Source organism: Pelophylax lessonae (genome assembly GCF_965119305.1).
Source record: "Pelophylax lessonae genome assembly, chromosome: 13".
Classification (NCBI taxonomy): domain Eukaryota; kingdom Metazoa; phylum Chordata; class Amphibia; order Anura; family Ranidae; genus Pelophylax; species Pelophylax lessonae.
The window spans coordinates 61,690,631-61,710,358 of record NC_138780.1 but is presented as its reverse complement, the minus strand read 5'-3'; the positions used below and the strand labels follow the sequence as shown (position 1 = coordinate 61,710,358).

The window sequence follows — 19,728 nt, the reverse complement described above, 5'->3', positions numbered from 1 at the left end:
GGACTCTCTCCTCTGCACGAACAGACAAGGTTTGCACTTCAATGATCCTCCGCCTATTCATAGGTCCAGGAATGACTTCGGAGTATATGGCAATATGTGGAGGAATGAAGATAACATAGTGTACTCCCGTATGGTAAAAAACACAGCTTTATTATAGATTCTACTTACAAGAGGATGGATATGTACAAGCGACTGAGTAAAAAGCGGCGTCCCGCTGTAGTAAGCATGCAGCCGGCGTCCTGGGGGCGTGACAAACGCGATGTCCGGAACCTCCCTTTCTTGACCGGTTTCGTCAGAGTGACGTCGTCAGGGGCGTGGTTACCGGACATCGCGGGCACGCCTCACATATACCCCATACAGTAATTACATCCGGGACCTCGTCCAATCACGGACGAGGAAGGGCGGAAGTGACGCACCCGATGTCTGGCCATTGAGGGCGGAAGTGTCCGGAGACACAACAGTGATCAAAGAGGACACGAAACTCAGATCAGATGAGTAATCCGCCGTCCTCAATATACTAAAAATATAAAAACAGAGGCTACTACCACTTGCGCGGTAATCAGAATTGTAAAGAGATAAAGAAATATAAATAAAAAACGGGGACTTTATAAAAATACCACCGATATAAGGAAAACGCCATCTGGTGGCCAAACAAAATATTGTCACAGGAAAGGTATTAAAAAAGAGACCAGGCCAGAAAACGAATTGCAGCACTTTTCCCTTTAACATACAATCCATCTAAATGACTTAAAAATAATCTCTAACAAATCAATAAGGTACCGTAAAGGATTAAATACCACTTGCTGATAAATGAAAACAATAATGATGAATAAAAAAATAAAAATATAATAAAATTCCAATAGAGTCCATATAATAATGAAAGAGAAAAACATAGTTTTACCTTTCCTGTCATTGGCAACACTAACTGTTATTAATGAAACAGTTAATGTCCCATTCGACATTAAGGCCATGAGGTACATAGGTTTTCAAAATATAAATCCATCGCGTTTCGGCGCGAGATAATTCCCTTTTTGCGTTCGCCCCTCGCCAATTAGGGGTAAACTTATCAAAAGCCACAAACAACGTATTTCTGGGGTCCTTGTGTCGACAGTGGTCAAAATGTTTTGACACGCTGTGGCCAGGGAACCCTTTACGAATATTTGCCACGTGTTCTCCCATGCGAATTTGCATATTCCTCAGGGTTCGTCCGATGTACTGCTTCCCACATTTACATTGAAGTAAATACACAACATTTTGTGTTGAACATGTAATGAAGGATTTTATCGGATATTCTCTCCCGGTGACATGGGACCTAATTTTCTCAATCTTTCTACCTTTAAATACATTTAAGGCGCAAATATTGCATCTCTTGCAGGGATAAAACCCTTTTAGTTCAGGTAGAAAACTGGGCCTCTCTGGTTTTTCAATAACATTGTGGGCCACCTGGTGTCGTAGTGATGGAGCACCTCTAAAAATAACATTAGGTCGGTCTGGGAGAGCCGGACCCAATACTCTGTCGTTTTTAATAACTGTCCAGTGTTTCTGTATGATTTTCTTAACCTCGTAGTGCTGTAAGCTAAAAGAGGTGATAAAGCAGTTTTTGAATGGTTGACAATCATTGTTTCTAATGCGTGGGGCTAATAGGTCATGTCTGTTCATATCAGCTACTTCCCTGATGGTCTTATCCAGGGAGTCAGCATGATAGCCCTTGTCCAAAAATTTAATTTTGAGTTGCAAGGCTTGTGTGAGAAAAGTGTCAAGATGGGTACAGTTCCGCCGTAGCCTCATAAACTGTCCCTTAGGGACAGCTTGTAACCATGATTTATGGTGACAGCTGTCAACTGGGATGAAGCTATTACGGTCGGTTTGTTTGAAGAAGGTGGAAGTGACCAACCTGTCCTCTTCAACTACCAGGTTAAGATCCAGAAAGTTGACACTGGTTGTGCTACTGGTACAGTCAAGTTTGATGCCTCTATTATTCTCGTTTAGGGTAGACATGAATTGGTCAAGGGAACATTGATCTCCATCCCATAGGAGGAGGATGTCGTCTATGTACCTACGCCACAGCACCAGCTGGGGTGGCCGGTCCCTATAGACGACATCCTCCTCCCACCTGGCCATAAACAAATTGGCCAGGCTGGGGGCAAATTTTGCCCCCATAGCCACACCACGACATTGTAAAAAATATGTATTATTGAACCAGAAAAAATTGTGAGTCATTGCAAAGTTCAAAATCTCAAGAATGAACTCAATCTGTACTCTATCTAAACCACTAAGAGTGTTCAAATAGTATTGTACTGCCTCATATCCTAATTGATGTGGTATGATCGTGTACAGGGACATGACGTCCGCTGTAGCCACGATCATGCCTTCCTTCCATGTGATATCTTTAATGATATTGAGGACATGTGTTGTATCCTTAAGGTAGGAGGGCATCTGCGATACCAATGGTTGGAGAAAGGGGTCCACGTATCTTCCGACACGGGAACAAAGGGAATCTATCCCGCTGATAATAGGGCGGCCGGGAGGTTTTATAGGATTTTTATGTACTTTTGGAAGGAAGTACATAACCGGCAGGCGGGGAGCCAAAGGTACTAAGAATAATTTCTCCTTCTCCAAGATGCCTTTATCAAAGGCTTGGTTTACAAGAACCTGAAGCTCTTTTTTATATTTAATTGTTGGGTTCCTATTAAGGATTTGGTAAGTGTCCCTATCACTCAAAATATTATTCATCTCAAGGACATAGTCATCCTTGTCGAGCAAGACAATACCACCGCCTTTGTCGGCCGGGCGGATGACTATGTCCTTGTGTTTACACAATGCTTGCAACCCAATTTGTAAAGAGTTGTTGTTTGGCGGCTTTTTTATTTTGATCCTTTCAAGGTCTCCCAGTACCAGTTCTTTGAAAACCTGTACAGAAGAGGAGACTTTACTGCGTGGGAGGTTCCGGACATCGCGTTTGTCATGCCCCCAGGACGCCGGCTGCATGCTTACTACAGCGGGACGCCGCTTTTTACTCAGTCGCTTGTACATATCCATCCTCTTGTAAGTAGAATCTATAATAAAGCTGTGTTTTTTACCATACGGGAGTACACTATGTTATCTTCATTCCTCCACATATTGCCATATACTCCGGAGTCATTCCTGGACCTATGAATAGGCGGAGGATCATTGAAGTGCAAACCTTGTCTGTTCGTGCAGAGGAGAGAGTCCAGCCCATAAGAGCTAACATCTTATGCTCTCAGTGGCCTTTCCATTAATTTGGAGGCCCACGCATTGTGGTAAGCTGCCACCTTGTCTATCTACACGGGTGCCTGTTTTCCATCCTGTTTTCCACATCTTGGGATATTCATTCTTTAAGTGGACTCTTTATATCTCCATGTGCTGAATGGACTCACGTTTCTGATGCATATTATGTCACCATATTGCATTTGTTTTATCCTTTTTTAAGCACAATTTATTTTGTTGTTCATAGCGCTGCACTACTTGATTTATATACTGAATGGGACTGCTATGATTCCAGTGTTCTAGCTGCTATTTTCTTATGTCATTTACTTATGTCATTTCACTATAGTGAACTCATCTACCATTAAGCGCAGGATTCCCCCCCTTGATTTTAAAAGACTATCAGTGCACTGATTTTATGGCCAAAAAGAGAAAAGCAAATATATTTGTGATCACCATTTGTTATTAGAAAAAAAACTAAAAGCGTTATTTGTTAAAGTAACCACATACCCAAGCATGTTGGGGTTGTGTCAAGTAACCAAACCATAGATCAAATAAGTCACTTAGTACCTGTTTAAACCGTAGTACTAAAATGACAATGTATACACCAACCTGTGGATTTTATCTTCTGGCTGGTATTAATGACACTATCTTCATGATCAATTGGCTGACTGGAGAGTGAAAATATCCAAATTTCTGCTACCTTGGTAGATGCTTCCTTCATGTTGCTAAAAAGGCTCAAGATTTGGCTTCCCTCAGATGGATGTTGCATAACCTGAAATGAAAACAAAAATAATGAGAGCGCGAGATAAAGAGAGAGTGAAAGAGAGAGGAAAAGATGTATGTGCCATACATATATGCCACATGTGCATGTAAGCAATGACAACAAAAACTTGCATGCGCCTACAAATATATAGTAAGAAAAAAACAAAGAAGTAGCTCTCAGTCGTCTTTTATTTAATAATGGTATGGTTAGAGTATTTCACCAAAATGGCAACAGTTTTAGATCACAACTGATCCTTTTTCAAGACAGACAAAAACTGTACAAAAAGGCAATATCCACTTACAAATAGTATTCAAATTAGAATGGCCCAACATCCACTAAAGCCCAACTTCAGGACATTAAGCAACCCCCCTTCTCTAACTACTGGTATAAAGAACAAACCAACCAAAAAAAAAAAAAACAATATTCTCCAAATGTCCACTTTACTTACCTGAAGCCACAATCATGTAACACTGCCAGCCTAGGCCATCTCTTTTCTTCTGTGCATGTCCACATCACTGCATGCATGATGTGGACACCTCCTATTGGTGTAGGTGACACTTTCAACGTCGGTGTCCTGCAGAGGCAAAGAAAACAAAGAAAGGGCGCACCGACCTAGCGTATTATCCTCAATAACAGGCTTTATTTGTGTAACATTAAAAAATGGCTACTCACAGACATAGATGAAAGATGAAAGTATATCATATCGAGCTGAATTGCTCAAATGTCCGGGTTAGTCCATGTAATCGTCCATAACCGATGAGATGACGAGGCTCTGAGGAAGAGGCTAGGCCTCGAAACGCGTCAGCCGTCATCTCATCGGTTATGGACGATTACATGGACTAACCCGGACATTTGAGCAATTCAGCTCGATATGATATACTTTCATCTATGTCTGTGAGTAGCCATTTTTTAATGTTACACAAATAAAGCCTGTTATTGAGGATAATGCGCTAGGTCGGTGCGCCCTTTCTTTGTTTTCTTTGCTTTTAGTACCGGTGGACTACCCCAGTCCGTTATGGGCAGCAAGACCTTAGCCATCTGAGAAGCCAGGTGTGAGTCCCGTGAGGAGTGTGGTCGAGGGGCTTGGATACCAAGCGCAGGAGAAAGGTGGTCACACCTTATTGTCTTTTGGTGTCCTCCAGAGACATGAGAAAATATGGGGGTGTGAGGAAATCAGTGCCCATGAAGATAACAAGGAGGTAAAAATGCCCGGTTCCTAGGGCAGGAAACTAACATGGCACATAGAGGAAACTGACATAGATACATTACACTGCAGAATGGCTTAGGAAGAGGTATTTGGAATTAAGGTGAAGCAGTAAGGTAATTGATGCACAATGCTCTATTTAAATTACATTTTTGCCTGAAGCTGGGCTTTAATAACTTAACTCTCAGTACAACATCCTAAGGACTCATGCACACTGAGTGTTATAAAAACGCCTCAAGCATTAGCTGTAGAAAGCTGTATCTGTAGAATGAGTTTTTCAGCGTTTTTGCAGAAGCGTATTTTAGCTTTGTTTTTTTGCAAAACTATACTCCCACAAAAGCATATGGCTCAAAAATGTTCAAACACAGAACAGTTACGTTTTTAAGCATTTTTTAGAGTTAGGGTGTTTTTACAGCTGAAAAACTCCTCTCAAAACCCACTAGTTTTGGTTTTTTTCCCAGCCAGGAAACACCCCTATAAAAACAGGTGTACTCCGCGCTAAGGAAGTGCATATAAAAAAACAATAGGCTGCAGCCCCCCTCAAATATAACCACAGTTATATACAAAGAAGCTAGAGAGAAAACAAGGGGTGTGGCGCTCCCAAGGTGACTGATATATTGGTAGTGTATAAAAAATGTCAAAGACAAATAAAAGGATAATAAAGTAAACCACTGATAGTACAAGAGTGCAAATCCAATGCAAATCAGCGTGACAAATATAAGTGACCGGTGTTAAGGAGTGCGAACCATCCTGGCAATCAATAGTGGTGAATCCTTAAATAGGTATAACAAACGGATAAATATTGAGACCATAAATGTACAAATCCAAAAGGGTGAATAAATATATAAGGTGACCACTATATACTGTTCAATATAAAAAAGGTAAATTAATAAAGTGCAGCAAATATATGGTGACTAAATATTAGTAATTGCAACAGTCCATAAGTAGCATGCAGCACAACCCTTGAATCCTCAGATAATGGTGACGGTGGTGACCCTGTGGTGGGTATAGTGGTGGGGTGCTCGTGATCCCTGGAGTAAGTACAGGGTTCATACACATTTTTACCAAGAAAATTCCATGACTGTTCCATGACTTCACGTAAATATTCATGACCAAAAGTTTCATGAAATGTCTATGTATACATGTTAAATAAGAAGAAAATCCATGTCACACCCAGCATATTTTCACTAAAATAAATGACAATCTTTGTAGTGTACAGTACCTCTGCAGTTAGGGTTTCGTTTCTGGATACAGCGTGACTTAAAATGGTCCCTTGTTTTACAGTGGATGAGATGGAAGCACCACTGCCACAGCTGGGAGTGGGTGTCACTTCAGGCGCACGGGTGAAAAAGCTGAGAACTCTGATGTAGGGGGGACTCTGGTGACCAGAGACCACTTTCCACAGAGAGAATGCACTAAGGAAGGGAGGGGGGGTCCTGATATAAGGAGGAACCTTTATAACAGTGCCCCCTTACATCAGTGACCCCCCTCAGACTGGCCGGGCAGCACTGTCACTGACCTCCTCTTAGGTGAGATAAGGAAAGATAGAAGAGCACTAGGGGGGGCCGGAGAGCACAGGGGAAGCAGAGAGCACTGGATGAGCTGAAGGGCATGGGGGGGGGGGGGGAGAGGGAGAATTAAGGGGGGGTTTTGGAAAGCATTGCAGGGGGGTTGGTAGGCACAGGGGAGTGGAGAGCACTGTCTGGGGGGGAACAGGAAATCACTGAGGGGGGAGCCAGGGAGCACAGGGGGGTGGAGAGCAATGGGGGAGCCAGAATAAGAGCACGGAGGGGGCTAAGAGCAGGGAGGGCTAAAAGAGCACTGGGGGGGCCAAAAGAACACCCAAACAGAAAATGACGTTCCCCCCCCCCACAATTATTTTTAAAATAGTAGGCAAGGTTAATTACCCATGGTATTTGTATTATGCAGCATGAGGGGATTAATGTATTGCCACTGGTCACTGATGCATTAATGACCGACCAGTGGCAGTTAATTAACCCCTTTCTGCTGCATTAGTGGCACCAGTGTCAGTGTTAATTAACACTGGTTGCACTGACACTGATACTGGTTGCACTAATGCAGCTCACTGATACGGAATTAATAATTATAAATTAATAATAATGAAAAGATACTGAATTAATAAAAGTTTGTAATTAACAGCATAAAAAACCCGTCATCCCTGCACATTAACCATTGGAGCCAATAGCTCACCAATCCAATTATTACAGCACTGGATGGGTTAATTAATCTGGGATATGTGTGTGTCTGTGTGTGGGGGGAGTCCTAATTATTTCTGCAATCTTATTTTTCTTTTTAAGGGGAAAAAGATGGAGAGGTAATATTGATTAGGAGGTAACTTTTAATATGGAGAGAGAGAGACAGACAGAGAGACAGAGACAGAGAGAGATAGAGATAGAGATAGAGAGAGAGAGAGAGAGATATCTTCTGCAGCACAGGAGAGAAGCAGTCTGCTTCTACATTCCACAACACATTCCACAGCAAATTCCACAACACATTCCACAACACATTCCACAACACATTCCACAACACATTCCACAACACATTCCACAACACGGGCAGTCGGCTTTTACATTCCATAGCACATACCACAGTACGGGCAGTCAGCGTTTACATTCCATAGCACAGAGAAGCAGTCGGCCTGACACCCCCCAGTGCACGCCCCCCGTACGTCCCTGAGAGCGGGACAGTGAATGCACGATTTCTCAGTTTCAGGTTTCAGCGGATCAATCCACCGCAGGGTTCCCAGCCTGTCACGGTCTATTCATATTGAAGAGACCAGTGATCAGGCTTCAGCGCTGCGGCTGATTAATCCGCCTAAACCCGAAACAGAGAAAATAGTCCACTTACTGTCCCCCGCTCCCACAGAATACAGGGGGCCCAGAGACAAAATTAAATAGTTGCACAACACTTTTCCATGACTTTTCCAGGAATTTCATGACCGTAGGAACCCTGTAAGTAGCACACTCACCGGAAATACCCACCCCACACAGGGGTATAGAGCGGGTATATATATGTAGGTATATACCTCTGGTGGGTCCTGGTTTCCTCTGGGGCTCTTGATCTGCCACTCCCGTGTAGGTATCCTGGGGGGCCTCACTAAGGTTCCTAGGGAAGTGGATGGGGGTATCCCGTGTGGGCTCCTAATCCCAGGTACCTGGGTCCTCCTAGGGGTCCTAATCCGAATCCTCCTTGGAGTCCTCAGAGCGTTGGGTTAAGTGGTTCACTCATAGGAGATGAAAAAGGGGGCAGCAATCGTGTGATACTGTTTTGTATAAATATATTAAGAAGATAAGACAGGTACTCACACAAAAACGCAAAAGCGCGATCAGGAAGCAGCTGGAACTCAATGCGTTCCTCCGGGAGCCGGAACCGGAAATAATGTGATGGCGCCGTACGTGTTTCGTCATAGACGTCCCCTGCCAAAAAAGGCTGATAAAAGCCTTCAGATCATTGGGCTTATGTCCTCGCTCTCCAGGAGGAGGACTAGGCGGAAAGCTATTTGGATACTCCCCTGGGGAAGTCCCAGAGAGTATACTATCATCTCCTGTTGTAGGACTTCAGTTTGTAACAAGCAGTGTCAGAAGAACAAATTTTCACCCTCAAGAAGCAGAAGCCTCCGCAACCGCAGCCTGCAAAACCTTGCGGCCAAACGCTGCATCCAAAGACGCAAGTATGAGAAGCATTTTAGAACATTTTGTGAATGTGTGTACAGACGACCAAGTAGCCGCCTTGCACACCTGAACCAATGACGCCTGATGACAGAAAGCCCAGGAGGCACTAAGTGCCCTTGTAGAATGTGCTTTAACAGGGAAAGGAGGAACCAGACCCTTAATGGAGTAGGCCTGCACCACCGTCTGCCTGATCCACATGGAAATGGTCGCAGAAGATACAGCCTGCCCCTTACGAGGTCCATCCGTAAGAACAAACAAGAAATCAGATTTCCTAATCGGTTCAGTCACCGCCAGGTACACCCGAATCGCCCTTACCACATCTAAAGAATGCTAAGCAAATTCCTTAGGATGTTTAGGCTTAGGACATAGGGACGGTAGCACAATGTCTTCATTTAAATGAAACCCTGAGACAACCTTAGGAAGGAACGCCTGACAGGGTTGCAACACCACTTTGTCCCTATGAATCACCAGGTAAGAAGACTAACGGAACCGCCGGCCCACACTGTACTTGATGTCTTCCGTCAGTATACGGCTTCCTTGCAGTCATGAACATAGATATCAAATCCTAGCCTCCCCCATACAAAGCTAGCCAACAATTAGCTTGTACTGGAATCACACTTTATTGAACAGTCACAAAGAATTTATATACAGCATGGACCTCCCCATCCTGATCATATTACCACACACAGGCCAGGGGTTGCCTGATTACATCATATGCAGATTCAATTTATTAAGTATCATTAAGTATCTGTCTTTCACTCCCAGTGACGGTGAGTACTGTCACATATCTTCACCCCAAAGGTAGACTAACCGGGTACCAGATCTCCAATCGGTCAGTGCCTGAGTTAGTCGTCCCAAAGAGTCAATCCACCATGGCAGCTTCCTTGACAAAGTTCCACATAGTCTGTAAGCTTGTCCCGGCAGGGCGCATGGAGCTCTCATAGCCGATCAGTCTGTGGATGTCTGGTTTGGGCAGGCCAGACTGGGCTTCTTGATCACCCTGTGTCCCTAATAGACACAGGGTGATTTAGACATAAGAGGGGCCTAGGGCACTGAGAGAGAATTCCCAACCTCTCTAAGGTAAGCTGTGTTTCACGGGCCCCCCAACCAAAGTGACTCCTACTACATCTCTCCCCTTTTGGAAGGAGACTAACACAGGAGGGGACCCCAAACGGGTTGAATTTGAAGTTAGTCTGTAGTTCCAGTCCCCCAATGTCTGTATCCACACAGTACCCCAAACAAATTGTCCCGAATGGAGTGCCTGACAGGGTCGCAACAGATACTGGAAATGGAGAGAGTCCAGAGAAGGGCAACAAAAATAATTAGGAGAATGGAGGACATCAGCTATGAGGAAAGACAACAAGCATTGAACTTATTCTCTCTGGAGAAGAGACGCTTGAGAGGGGATATGATATCAATGTACAAATACTATATTGGTGATGACCCTAGCATAAGGAACAAACTTTCCAGAGAAAGTGAATAAAATAAGACATGTGTCTACTCACTAAAACTAGAGGAAAAATGGTTTAACCTTAAAATACGCAAGGGGTTCTTTACTGTCAGCACAGTAAGGATGTGGAATTCTCTTCCACAAGCACTGGTATCAGCAGGGAGCATCGATCGTTTCAAAAAACTATTAGATGAGCACCTTAAAGACCACAACATAAAGGGGTATACATTGTACGGTTAACAGCAAACATACACACACATCATAGGTTGAACTGAATGGACTGATGTCTTTTTTCAACCTCACAAACTATGCAACTTTGTAAATTACTCACCCAGCCAACCTCTGCCTCTTTCATAGAACATAACCCCTGCTGGGGAGAAGTGTGGACTGGTCCTTCTTGCTGAAGACCATTAAGCCACTGGAGAGAAGACAGGGTGGATGGGCTCACACCATCATGCTGTTGGGTATCTGGGCCAACTACCCAGCATCCCTGGGGTATCCAGGTCAAGACCGTAGTCTCATACACTTTTTCTCTATGAAAATCCGCCAGTGCTTGAACAAGGCTGACATCCTTCAGTCCCAATGCCAGACCTTTTTCTGGGGTTGTTTTAGTGGAAACCGAAGTCCCATCCACTACCACAGGAAATCCATCTTCTGTTAGTTGGGGGCAGAGGCCAGCAGCACTCTGCCCTGTTGACAGCTCTTTTGCTGAATTGGTGTCATTCTAGGACACCAACTGCTGCTGGGAAGGGGAGCCAGCTGCTCCATCTTCCTTACCCTCATGTGGCGGTTGGGACAACTTTTCTCTGGTACAGTCTCCCAGATGCACAGATCCTGGCTGGGTAGGGAAGACAGTTTCCTCTGCTCTGACTGACTGTTTAGGAGGGAGGAAAACAACCTCCTCTCTCTTCTCCCCCCAGATCCTGATCTGCTGCTGGGGAGTGATCACCACCTTCTCACCCTGGGCCTCTGGAACTGCCACAGGTGTGGGGCAGAGGTCTTGGACCCTCTGTCCAGTTGTCAGCGCTTCAGCTGGAGATGTTTCTTGTAACTCCACAGATGCTGCTGGCAGGAAGTCCCAGGTCCCTGTCAGTGGTGTAGCAGAAAGGTTAGCTGCCTCTTCTCTCAGGGAGGCTGAAGCTGCGGTTGGTGTTAGGCCCTGATGCTAGCTGTTCTGCAGGAAAGTAAACTGAAAAGTCAGTGGCCTTGCACCCATCTTCCTGGGTCACGAACTGTTGAAGGCAGAGGTCAGCAGTGCTATGCCTGGATGCCTGCTCTTCTGCTGGAGGCTCACTGGGATGTTCCTCCTCAGCAGAAAAGTCCAGGGCATGGGCTGGTGGCTCTCGGGCCCAGTGCCAACACTTTGGCAGGTGATTTATCATCCATATCATCTTCCGATGGAAAGTCCATTAAATCGGAGATTCATGGTTGGAGAATGAAGATGGCTTCCTCTTCTCCCATACCTTTATCCAGTGGCTGGACAGATGCATTTCTCCATCTAAGCTCATCCTGTACAGAAACAGGTTCGTCAGGGTGAGTCAGCACTTGCTGCATCCGCCATAAGACATCCACATCCAAAACCGTAGATGCAGGTGAGCAAAGCACACTATTACTGTGCCACATTGTTGATTCTTCAGTCATGATTTCTGGACTATCAACCACTCCAAATCGCTCCCAAAGTCAGGGTCCTCAGACAGCCTCTCTAATAAGAGCCCCAGGCCGCCATAGCAAAAGCCTTCCGTTGGACGGTGTCGTTCGCTGTCCATGGGCACATTTGGGTTACATACCATCGGAGGGCTCTATAGCTCTCGTCCAACTGCATATCCGCCTGGACCAGCCTGCTTAACTCCGCTTTCCATTCCTTGTGCGGTTGTCTCCCCCAAAAACACCAATCGCACTGCGACCAGTAACTTTCCTGGATGGAGGGGAGGATTTTTCCTTGGTGTCGCTGCTCACGGGCTACCACTTTCTCCCAGAGTTCCACACGGATTAAATCATATTATCCTAGCAGGACCTTCTCTGACACTGGTTCCCTGTACTGCATCCGCATCTCTCGCAACCTCTTTCTGAATTCCTCTTCCATGTCGGCTGATATCTGTAACTCTCCTCTTCTGCTTCCCAGACCTTGGATCCCGGTGGAAGTTTGGATGACTCAGACTGCAAGAAGCACCCCACCGCTTGCCACCAATGTAACTGAACCGCCGACCCACACTGTACTTGTGGTCTTCCGTCAGTATACGGCTTCCTTGCAGTCATGAACATAGATATCAAATCCCAGTTGCCCCCATGCAAAGCTAGCCAACAACATAGCTTGTACTGGAATCACACTATTGAACAGTCACACAGAATTTATATACAGCATGGACCTCCCCCTCCTGATCATATTACAACACACAGGTCAGGGGTTGACCAATTACATTATCATATGCAGATGAAATTGCATACAGAAACAGAATTAACCTGAATTATTTAGCCATCTGGACAGAATAATGTGGGCTCATTAACATTTAACAAAGGGACAGGCAGACTTAACACAATAAACATTTCACCTCAATACACAAATAGAAAGAGCCTGTCTGACATTGAAGTACAATGCACAGTAGCAAAAGTGTAAATACAGACCCCATTTGAAGCAATCCAAATCATTAAGTATCTGTCTTTTTTACTCCCAGTGACAGGGAGTACCGGTCACAGTGACCGACTGGACAACGCAGGCAACTCAGACACGCGATGAGCGAAAGTAATGGCTACCAAGAAAGCCACCTTCTGCGACAAAGTGAGCAGAGGGATTTCTCTAATATTTTCAAAGGAAGGCCTTTACAGCACCAACAGAACCAAATTGAGATCCCATGGAGGTACCAGGGATCACACCGGAGGAGCCAGATGGCGAACTCCCTGCACAAAAGTGTGAACCAAGGACTTTGCCGCCAATGGCCTCTGAAAAAAAATAGCCAAGGTGGAAATCTGGCCCTTGATGGTGCCCAGAGCAAAGTGTTGACTACACCCAATTAAATAGAGAAAGATAGTCTGTGTGAGATCTGGGTGAGAGATCCGAACACTATGACTATATTTCACAAAATGAAAAGGGTGAGGAAGGAAAGTGTATAGGAATAAGGAAAAGAAAGGAAGGAAAAAGAGGACAATGAGAACAGAAATGGGAAGGCTAGAGGGGAGAGGGAAAAAGGAGGAACCAAAGGGGAGGAAAGGGGGGGGAAGGGGGGGGAACCGAGAAAGCAAAGGGAGTAACCGAGGAGCACAGGGAAAAGGGGGGGAGGGGACTGAAAGGACAGAAAATGGGAATGGAAAAGAGAGAAAAGAAGAAGGAAAGATGAAGGAGAGATAGAAAGAAAGGAAAAAGTTGGGGGGGGGGGGGCTGGTGGGATTTTTGAAGCGGTACTGTAACTCTAGAGGATTCACAACTAGTTTATAAAAATATAAATTTTATTAATACATAATAAAAATCACAAAAAACGTACATCTAGGACATATAGTTAGAATGCAGAAATACATCAATACATCAATACATCAGGTGTTGACATACAGGCGATAACAGGCAAATAACGTAGGCACATACGTCAAAAACCGGTGATCAAAAGAGCACCTGGTATCTACCCAACATGTTTCGCGGACAAATAGATCCGCTTCTTCAGGGGTATTAATACATGATATATTGTTTTGCCTTGAAGTTCCTGTGTGACAAAAAATATACATTAGAAATACTGCACATAAATTGATGCATAAGGGAGTCATTGCAAGCACATGCACACCAGTGTCTCGTGCCTCCACTGCCCCACACATGCACCGGCCACCACCCAGTGAACGCCTCACCAACGGATGTGGAGGGGATATAGGCATGCAGTGAGCAGTAAGTAGTAGCTGGATATAGATACTCAGATTGAAAAGAACAGAAAGGGGGGGTTTTTGCAGAAGGTAAAAATACCTGTGTATAAACAATGATGATAAATATTTGCTGCCAAGGATGCTTATGATGCTGTAACCAATCAGCATAACATGGAATGTATCACTCTCTGTGAAACAGAGAGGTTCTAGGTTAACAATTGTAATAATAGAAAGACAAGCCTTCATAGTTAGGTAGAAATAAAAGAATTATGGGACTGGGCTTACCAAGCCTCAAGAGGTATATATCCTGTCATGCCAGACTGAAAGAACACACAGGGACTAGTGCTCAATTTAGGGTGCCGAGAGCCTTTGTTTTGGGCTTCAATGTTGGGAGAGTAGAATAAGGTAATTTCCTGTAGGGGGAGACCTTCCCCTATCGTCACTGGCACTGAAGCGTCTAAGTCAATAGGGGAGAGACAGGATCAAAAAATGGAGCTACGGTCAGTGTCTGAGTCTAAGCAATAGAACTCCACACTGCTTACCTGTGTGTAGGTCTGATGGCGGGAACAGCGGCATCTGAAATGGTGATGCCGGTGTGCTGCTATAAGTGCCTCCCCTCAACCCGGCGCAGTGACGCACATCCGGGCGGGTGTGACGTCAGTACACCGAGCCAGGTCCCTAACGGTGCAGTCCGAAAGCGGAGCATGCGCCGTGCTGTGCAGCAATCAGCCGCAAACACAGCTGTGCACAGCCACAAAGCCGGACATGGGCGGGAACAGTTTCCAGATGTCTCGGCCAGCCAAGAGACCACACATCCGTTGGGAGTGCCAGGCATTGGCGACCCCTGCAGGGGGGGCGGTGAATACCATGAAACCATGCATGTGCAATGACTACACCCACCGGCATCTAAAAAGAACTTGAAGACGTATTGGACATCAACAAACAGTTCACCAATATACAATATATTATACAATAAATGAAACAATACATAGAATATAAAGCACCCTTTTGAATACATGATAATTTACAATCTATAATACTGATGCATCTTGCAGCCACCCGGACCCAATTGTCCATTTGTGGCAATCAATAAACATCAGCAATATTTGGGCTATTTCCTGTGTGTGTAACACGCACAGGTTACATGGTGTATTCATAGAAACATTTGTCGCTGGTAATAAACAAAGTATTTTGGTAGCATTCATGGGAACAAGAAAAAAGCCAAATAAATAGAAAAAATGAGTAGAAAAGAAAAAACCTTTTTCCCTGATCCCCTAACAAGACCTGTGGAAACGCAAGGCACTAGGTAGGTGCCCTGCCAGTCCACCATTCCACGCAAAACCGGCGCGGTCATCGGCCAATTGGAGCCCACCCGGGGGAACCCAGACAGTCAGTATCCAGATAGCGTGTGTAAATATAGACTGCTAAACCCAGGAAAAAACAAACAAAACCGAAAAACAAAAAAAGCTAAACACAAAAAGATAACAAAGAGGCTACCCAAAAGACACCTACTGGTGTTAATAGGCACCAATGCTGTATATTTGGAGAATGATTAAACTATCCTAGAAATGGTTTGTAGGTAACCATTTCGTTAATTCCTGGGGGTTTGGTAGCATCTAGTGCTTCGATCCAATATGACTCCTTTTGGAGTATGCGTCTATCCCAATTTCCGCCTCGAGGGTCTGGAGGCACAACCTCCCGGACGAAAAAGGATACAACAGAATTGTCAAATTTGTGATATAAATTTATATGTCGAGTTACACTTGTCTGATATGTACCTCCCTCGGAGTGATACACATGATCCCCTATTCTCTGTCCTAATTTGCGTATTGTTTTGCCAACATAGTACGAGCCACATTGGCATGTCATCAAGTAAACTAATCCTTGTGTATTGCAATCAGCGTATTGTTTAGATTTTAGCCAACGGCCATTGGGTAAACGGATGCCTTTACCAGTGTGGATCCAGGGACACTTGTTACAGGACCCAGGGGGGTATGTACCCTTTTTGGTGTCATGGTGGAAAGGTTCAGTGGTGTAGTGACTTTTGATAAGGCTATCCCTGAGTGAGACAGCCCTCCTGAAAACAAGATTTGGTTTTGGTCCCAGATATTTATTCAAGGTATAGTCCTGTGTCAAAATTGGCCAATGTTTATGGAGGACATCACGGAGTATTCCTTCATGCGCTGAGAATCTCGTGATGAACCTTACATTTTGTTGGTCATCTTTAGTGGTATGTTTGTATAGGAGCTCAGATCTGGAACGTGCTTGAGCCCGATTAAAGGCTTTTCTAAGGAGACTTCTAGAGTATCCCCTAGCAAGCAGCCGCTCTTGCAGCTGGTTGGCCTGAGTATGGAAGGTTGCATCAGTAGAGCAGTTTCTGCGGAGTCTTAAATATTGAGCATATGGAATTCTTTTTATCAAGGGGGTGGGATGGGCACTCGCTACGCACAAGATAGTGTTTCCAGCACTAGGTTGCCGGTAAAGATCAGTGGAAATCCGACCATCAGGCAGTAGGGAGATGCTAAGATCCAGGAACGAAACTTGTAGGTGACTAACCGTATGTGTAAATCTCAAATTTAAATTGTTTTCATTTAATGCTGACAAAAATTCCTGGAGGTCAAGCCCACTGCCTGTCCAGATGACCAGTAGATCGTCAATAAATCTATACCATATAAGAATATATGGCAAAAATTTTTCCATGTTCTCACAGGAAAACACTAAACGTTCCCAACCGCCGAGATATAAATTGGCGTAGGGCGGTGCGCAGCAAGTGCCCATCGCAACCCCCTGAATTTGCAGATAAATCTGCTCAAGAAAAGTAAAATAATTTCTTGTAAGGATAAATTTTAATAATTTTAGAACAAAGTTCATAAGGGGCCAGGTATTTCGGTCTTGCTCTTTGAGGAAAGATTCAACCATTCGGATGCCCTGCTCGTGCGGGATACTCGAGTACAAAGCCTCAATATCGATGGCAACGAGCAGGGCATCCGGAGGGACCTGAACCTCCTCAAGATGTTTCAAGAGGTCGGTTGTATCCCGTATGTATGAGGGCAAACCTAGCACATGAGGGATAAGAAAGGAGTCAACGAACTTACTGGCGTTTTCGGTCAGTGATTCGTTGCCTGATATGATTGGTCTGCCGGGAGGGGAAGCCATGTCCTTATGTACCTTAGGTAGCGTGTAAAAAGTAGGAATTTTGTATGTTTAACGTTAAGGAAGTTGTATATATCCTTATCAATAAGACCTTCCATGAAGGCATTGGTGCATAAGGATTTATATTCTTCAATGAATCCTTGGATACATGTTGAAGAAATCGGGCAATACCAATCAAGATTTTCCAAAACCCTAAGGCACATATTCTCATATTGAATGGGCGACATTATCACAATATTACCGCCCTTATCTGAGGGTTTGATTATGATGTTCTTGTTAGCTTGTAGTTGTTTTAATGCCAGTGTTTGTTCCTGTGTTAAATTACCCAATATCCAAGGGTATTCGGTGTACCGGAAGGACAGGGTAGGAAAAAGAGGGGGAGGGGTATGTCTCTATGTCAAGAACAATATAAAGGTGATGGAAAGGAGTGACATTACGGATGGGATGAGCATAGATTTAGAATCTGTGTGGGTTGAACTCCATAAGGAAGGAGAAAAGGGGAAAGTAATTGTGGGGGTTTGCTATAGGCCACCTAACCAAGGGGAGGAGGTAGAGCTGGAATTTTTAGCACTAATGGGTAAAGTGGCAAAGTTGGGATCAGTCATCATATTGGGGGACTTCAATTATCCCGACATTGACTGGGAAGAGGGGACTGCACACTCACAGAAGGCCCGTCTATTCACAGAAACCTTACAGGATAATTACATGTCACAGTTGGTGGATTCCCCTACCAGAGAAAACGCAGTCCTGGATCTATTGCTCACTAATGACCCAGACCTAATCTCGGAGGTAGGAGTCCAGGACAACCTGGGCTCTAGCGATCACAGGATGATCACATTTAGTGTAAATAACAATATAACAAGGCAAGTGGGGAATATAAGAACCCTAAACTTCAGAAGGGCAAACTTTCCAAAATTGTACTCATTGATGGAAAGGGTAAACTGGGACCAAACCCTGGGATCCTTGACCACAGAGGAAAAATGGGAATGCTTTAGGAACATATTAAGCAAAGGCGTCTTGCAGTGCATTCCTATGGGAAATAAATTTAGAAGAGACAAAGCCAAACCTGGCTGGCTAAACCGTAGTGTCAAAAAACTTATTAGGGGAAAAAAATTGGCCTTCAAGAAGTATAAATCAGAGGGCACAGTATCGGCTTTCGAGCAATACAAGGAGGCAAATAAGAAAAGTAAACAAGAAATCAAGATGGCTAAAATCATCTTTGAGAGAGAAATAGCAGAGGATAGTAAAAAAAACCCAAAGAAATTCTTTAACCGCTTGCCGCCCGCCCGCCGTCATATGACGGCGGAGCGGTGCGACCATTATCCTGGGCCGCCGTCATATGACGGCGGCACTTTAAGCAGGGCAGGCGCGCGATCTCGTGTGCGCGCCGCCCTGCACTGCCGGTGTCGGGGTGTCCCCGGGACACCCCCCGTCACCGGCAGGGGGGAAACAGCCAATGGGCGTGGCCGTTTCCCACGTGATCGGCTGTGTTCCAATGACACAGCCGATCACAATGAAGGCGCCCACAAGATGACCGCGCATGCGCGATCGGGAGCGCGCAGCGCGGTCATGTCGGTGGCACTGTGTTCCGTAGGAACACAGCTGTCACCGACAGTAGTAAACAGTCACTGACAGTGACTGTTTACTATGTGATCGGCTGTGAATCCATTCACAGCTGATCACAAAATGTAAGCAAAGAGCAGTAACTGACTGTTACTAGCTCTTCTCCCCTCATACAGCTTCCAGTGTGAGGGGAGAAGAGCTAGAAGCAGTGAGTTACTGCTCTGTACACCTGTGAATGTAAAATCACAAAAATAAAATGTCCCCACACAGTCCTCAGCCCCCCCCCAATGTCACCTGTCACCCAACAGTCACCCCATCAGTGCCCAGAAATTGACACCCATAACGTTCAAACGTTCACATGTGAGCGTAGCGATCGCGGGCAGAATCACCGTGATTCTGCCCGCGATCCGGAAATCATTGCAAATTGCGGGACGCTTGTGCGTTGCCTGTGATTTGCAATAGCACCCCAAACGCTGTGCGATGTTGCCTCCATTTCCACCTGCCGAATGGCAGTAACATCGCGCAAACATCGCATGACGCCAAAAAAGGTACAAGAGTTTCTTTGGGGCGTCATGCGTTGTTTGCGCGATGTTACCGCTATTCGGCAGGCGGAAATCGCAGCAACATCGCACAGCATTTGGGGTGCTATTGCAAATCATGGGCAACGCACAGGCGCCCCGCGATTTGCAATGATTTCTGGATCGCGGGCAGAATCGCAGTGATTCTGCCCGCAATCGCTACGCTCACATGTGGACATAGCCTAAAGTTCACCGGTCACCAGAGACTGCCATCAGTACCGCCGTGCACCATCGCCCGTCACCCCATCAATCACCGT

The 19,728-nt window shown here is 45.1% G+C and overlaps 1 protein-coding gene across 8 annotated transcripts in view; it reads right to left on the bottom strand.

Moving 5' to 3' along the window:
• The window catches only part of PACS2 (phosphofurin acidic cluster sorting protein 2), a 1,277,570-nt gene that overhangs the window by 961,785 nt on the left and 296,057 nt on the right, over positions 1-19,728 (bottom strand). For all 8 annotated transcript variants that reach the window (XR_014224766.1, XM_082242585.1, XM_082242586.1 and 5 more), the window contains exon 5: positions 3,838-4,000. Coding sequence is in view for 7 of the 8 variants with exons in the window: in XM_082242585.1 (XP_082098711.1) it covers positions 3,838-4,000 (163 nt within the window). In the remaining variant the exon portion in view is untranslated. The remainder of the gene's footprint in view (positions 1-3,837; positions 4,001-19,728) is intronic.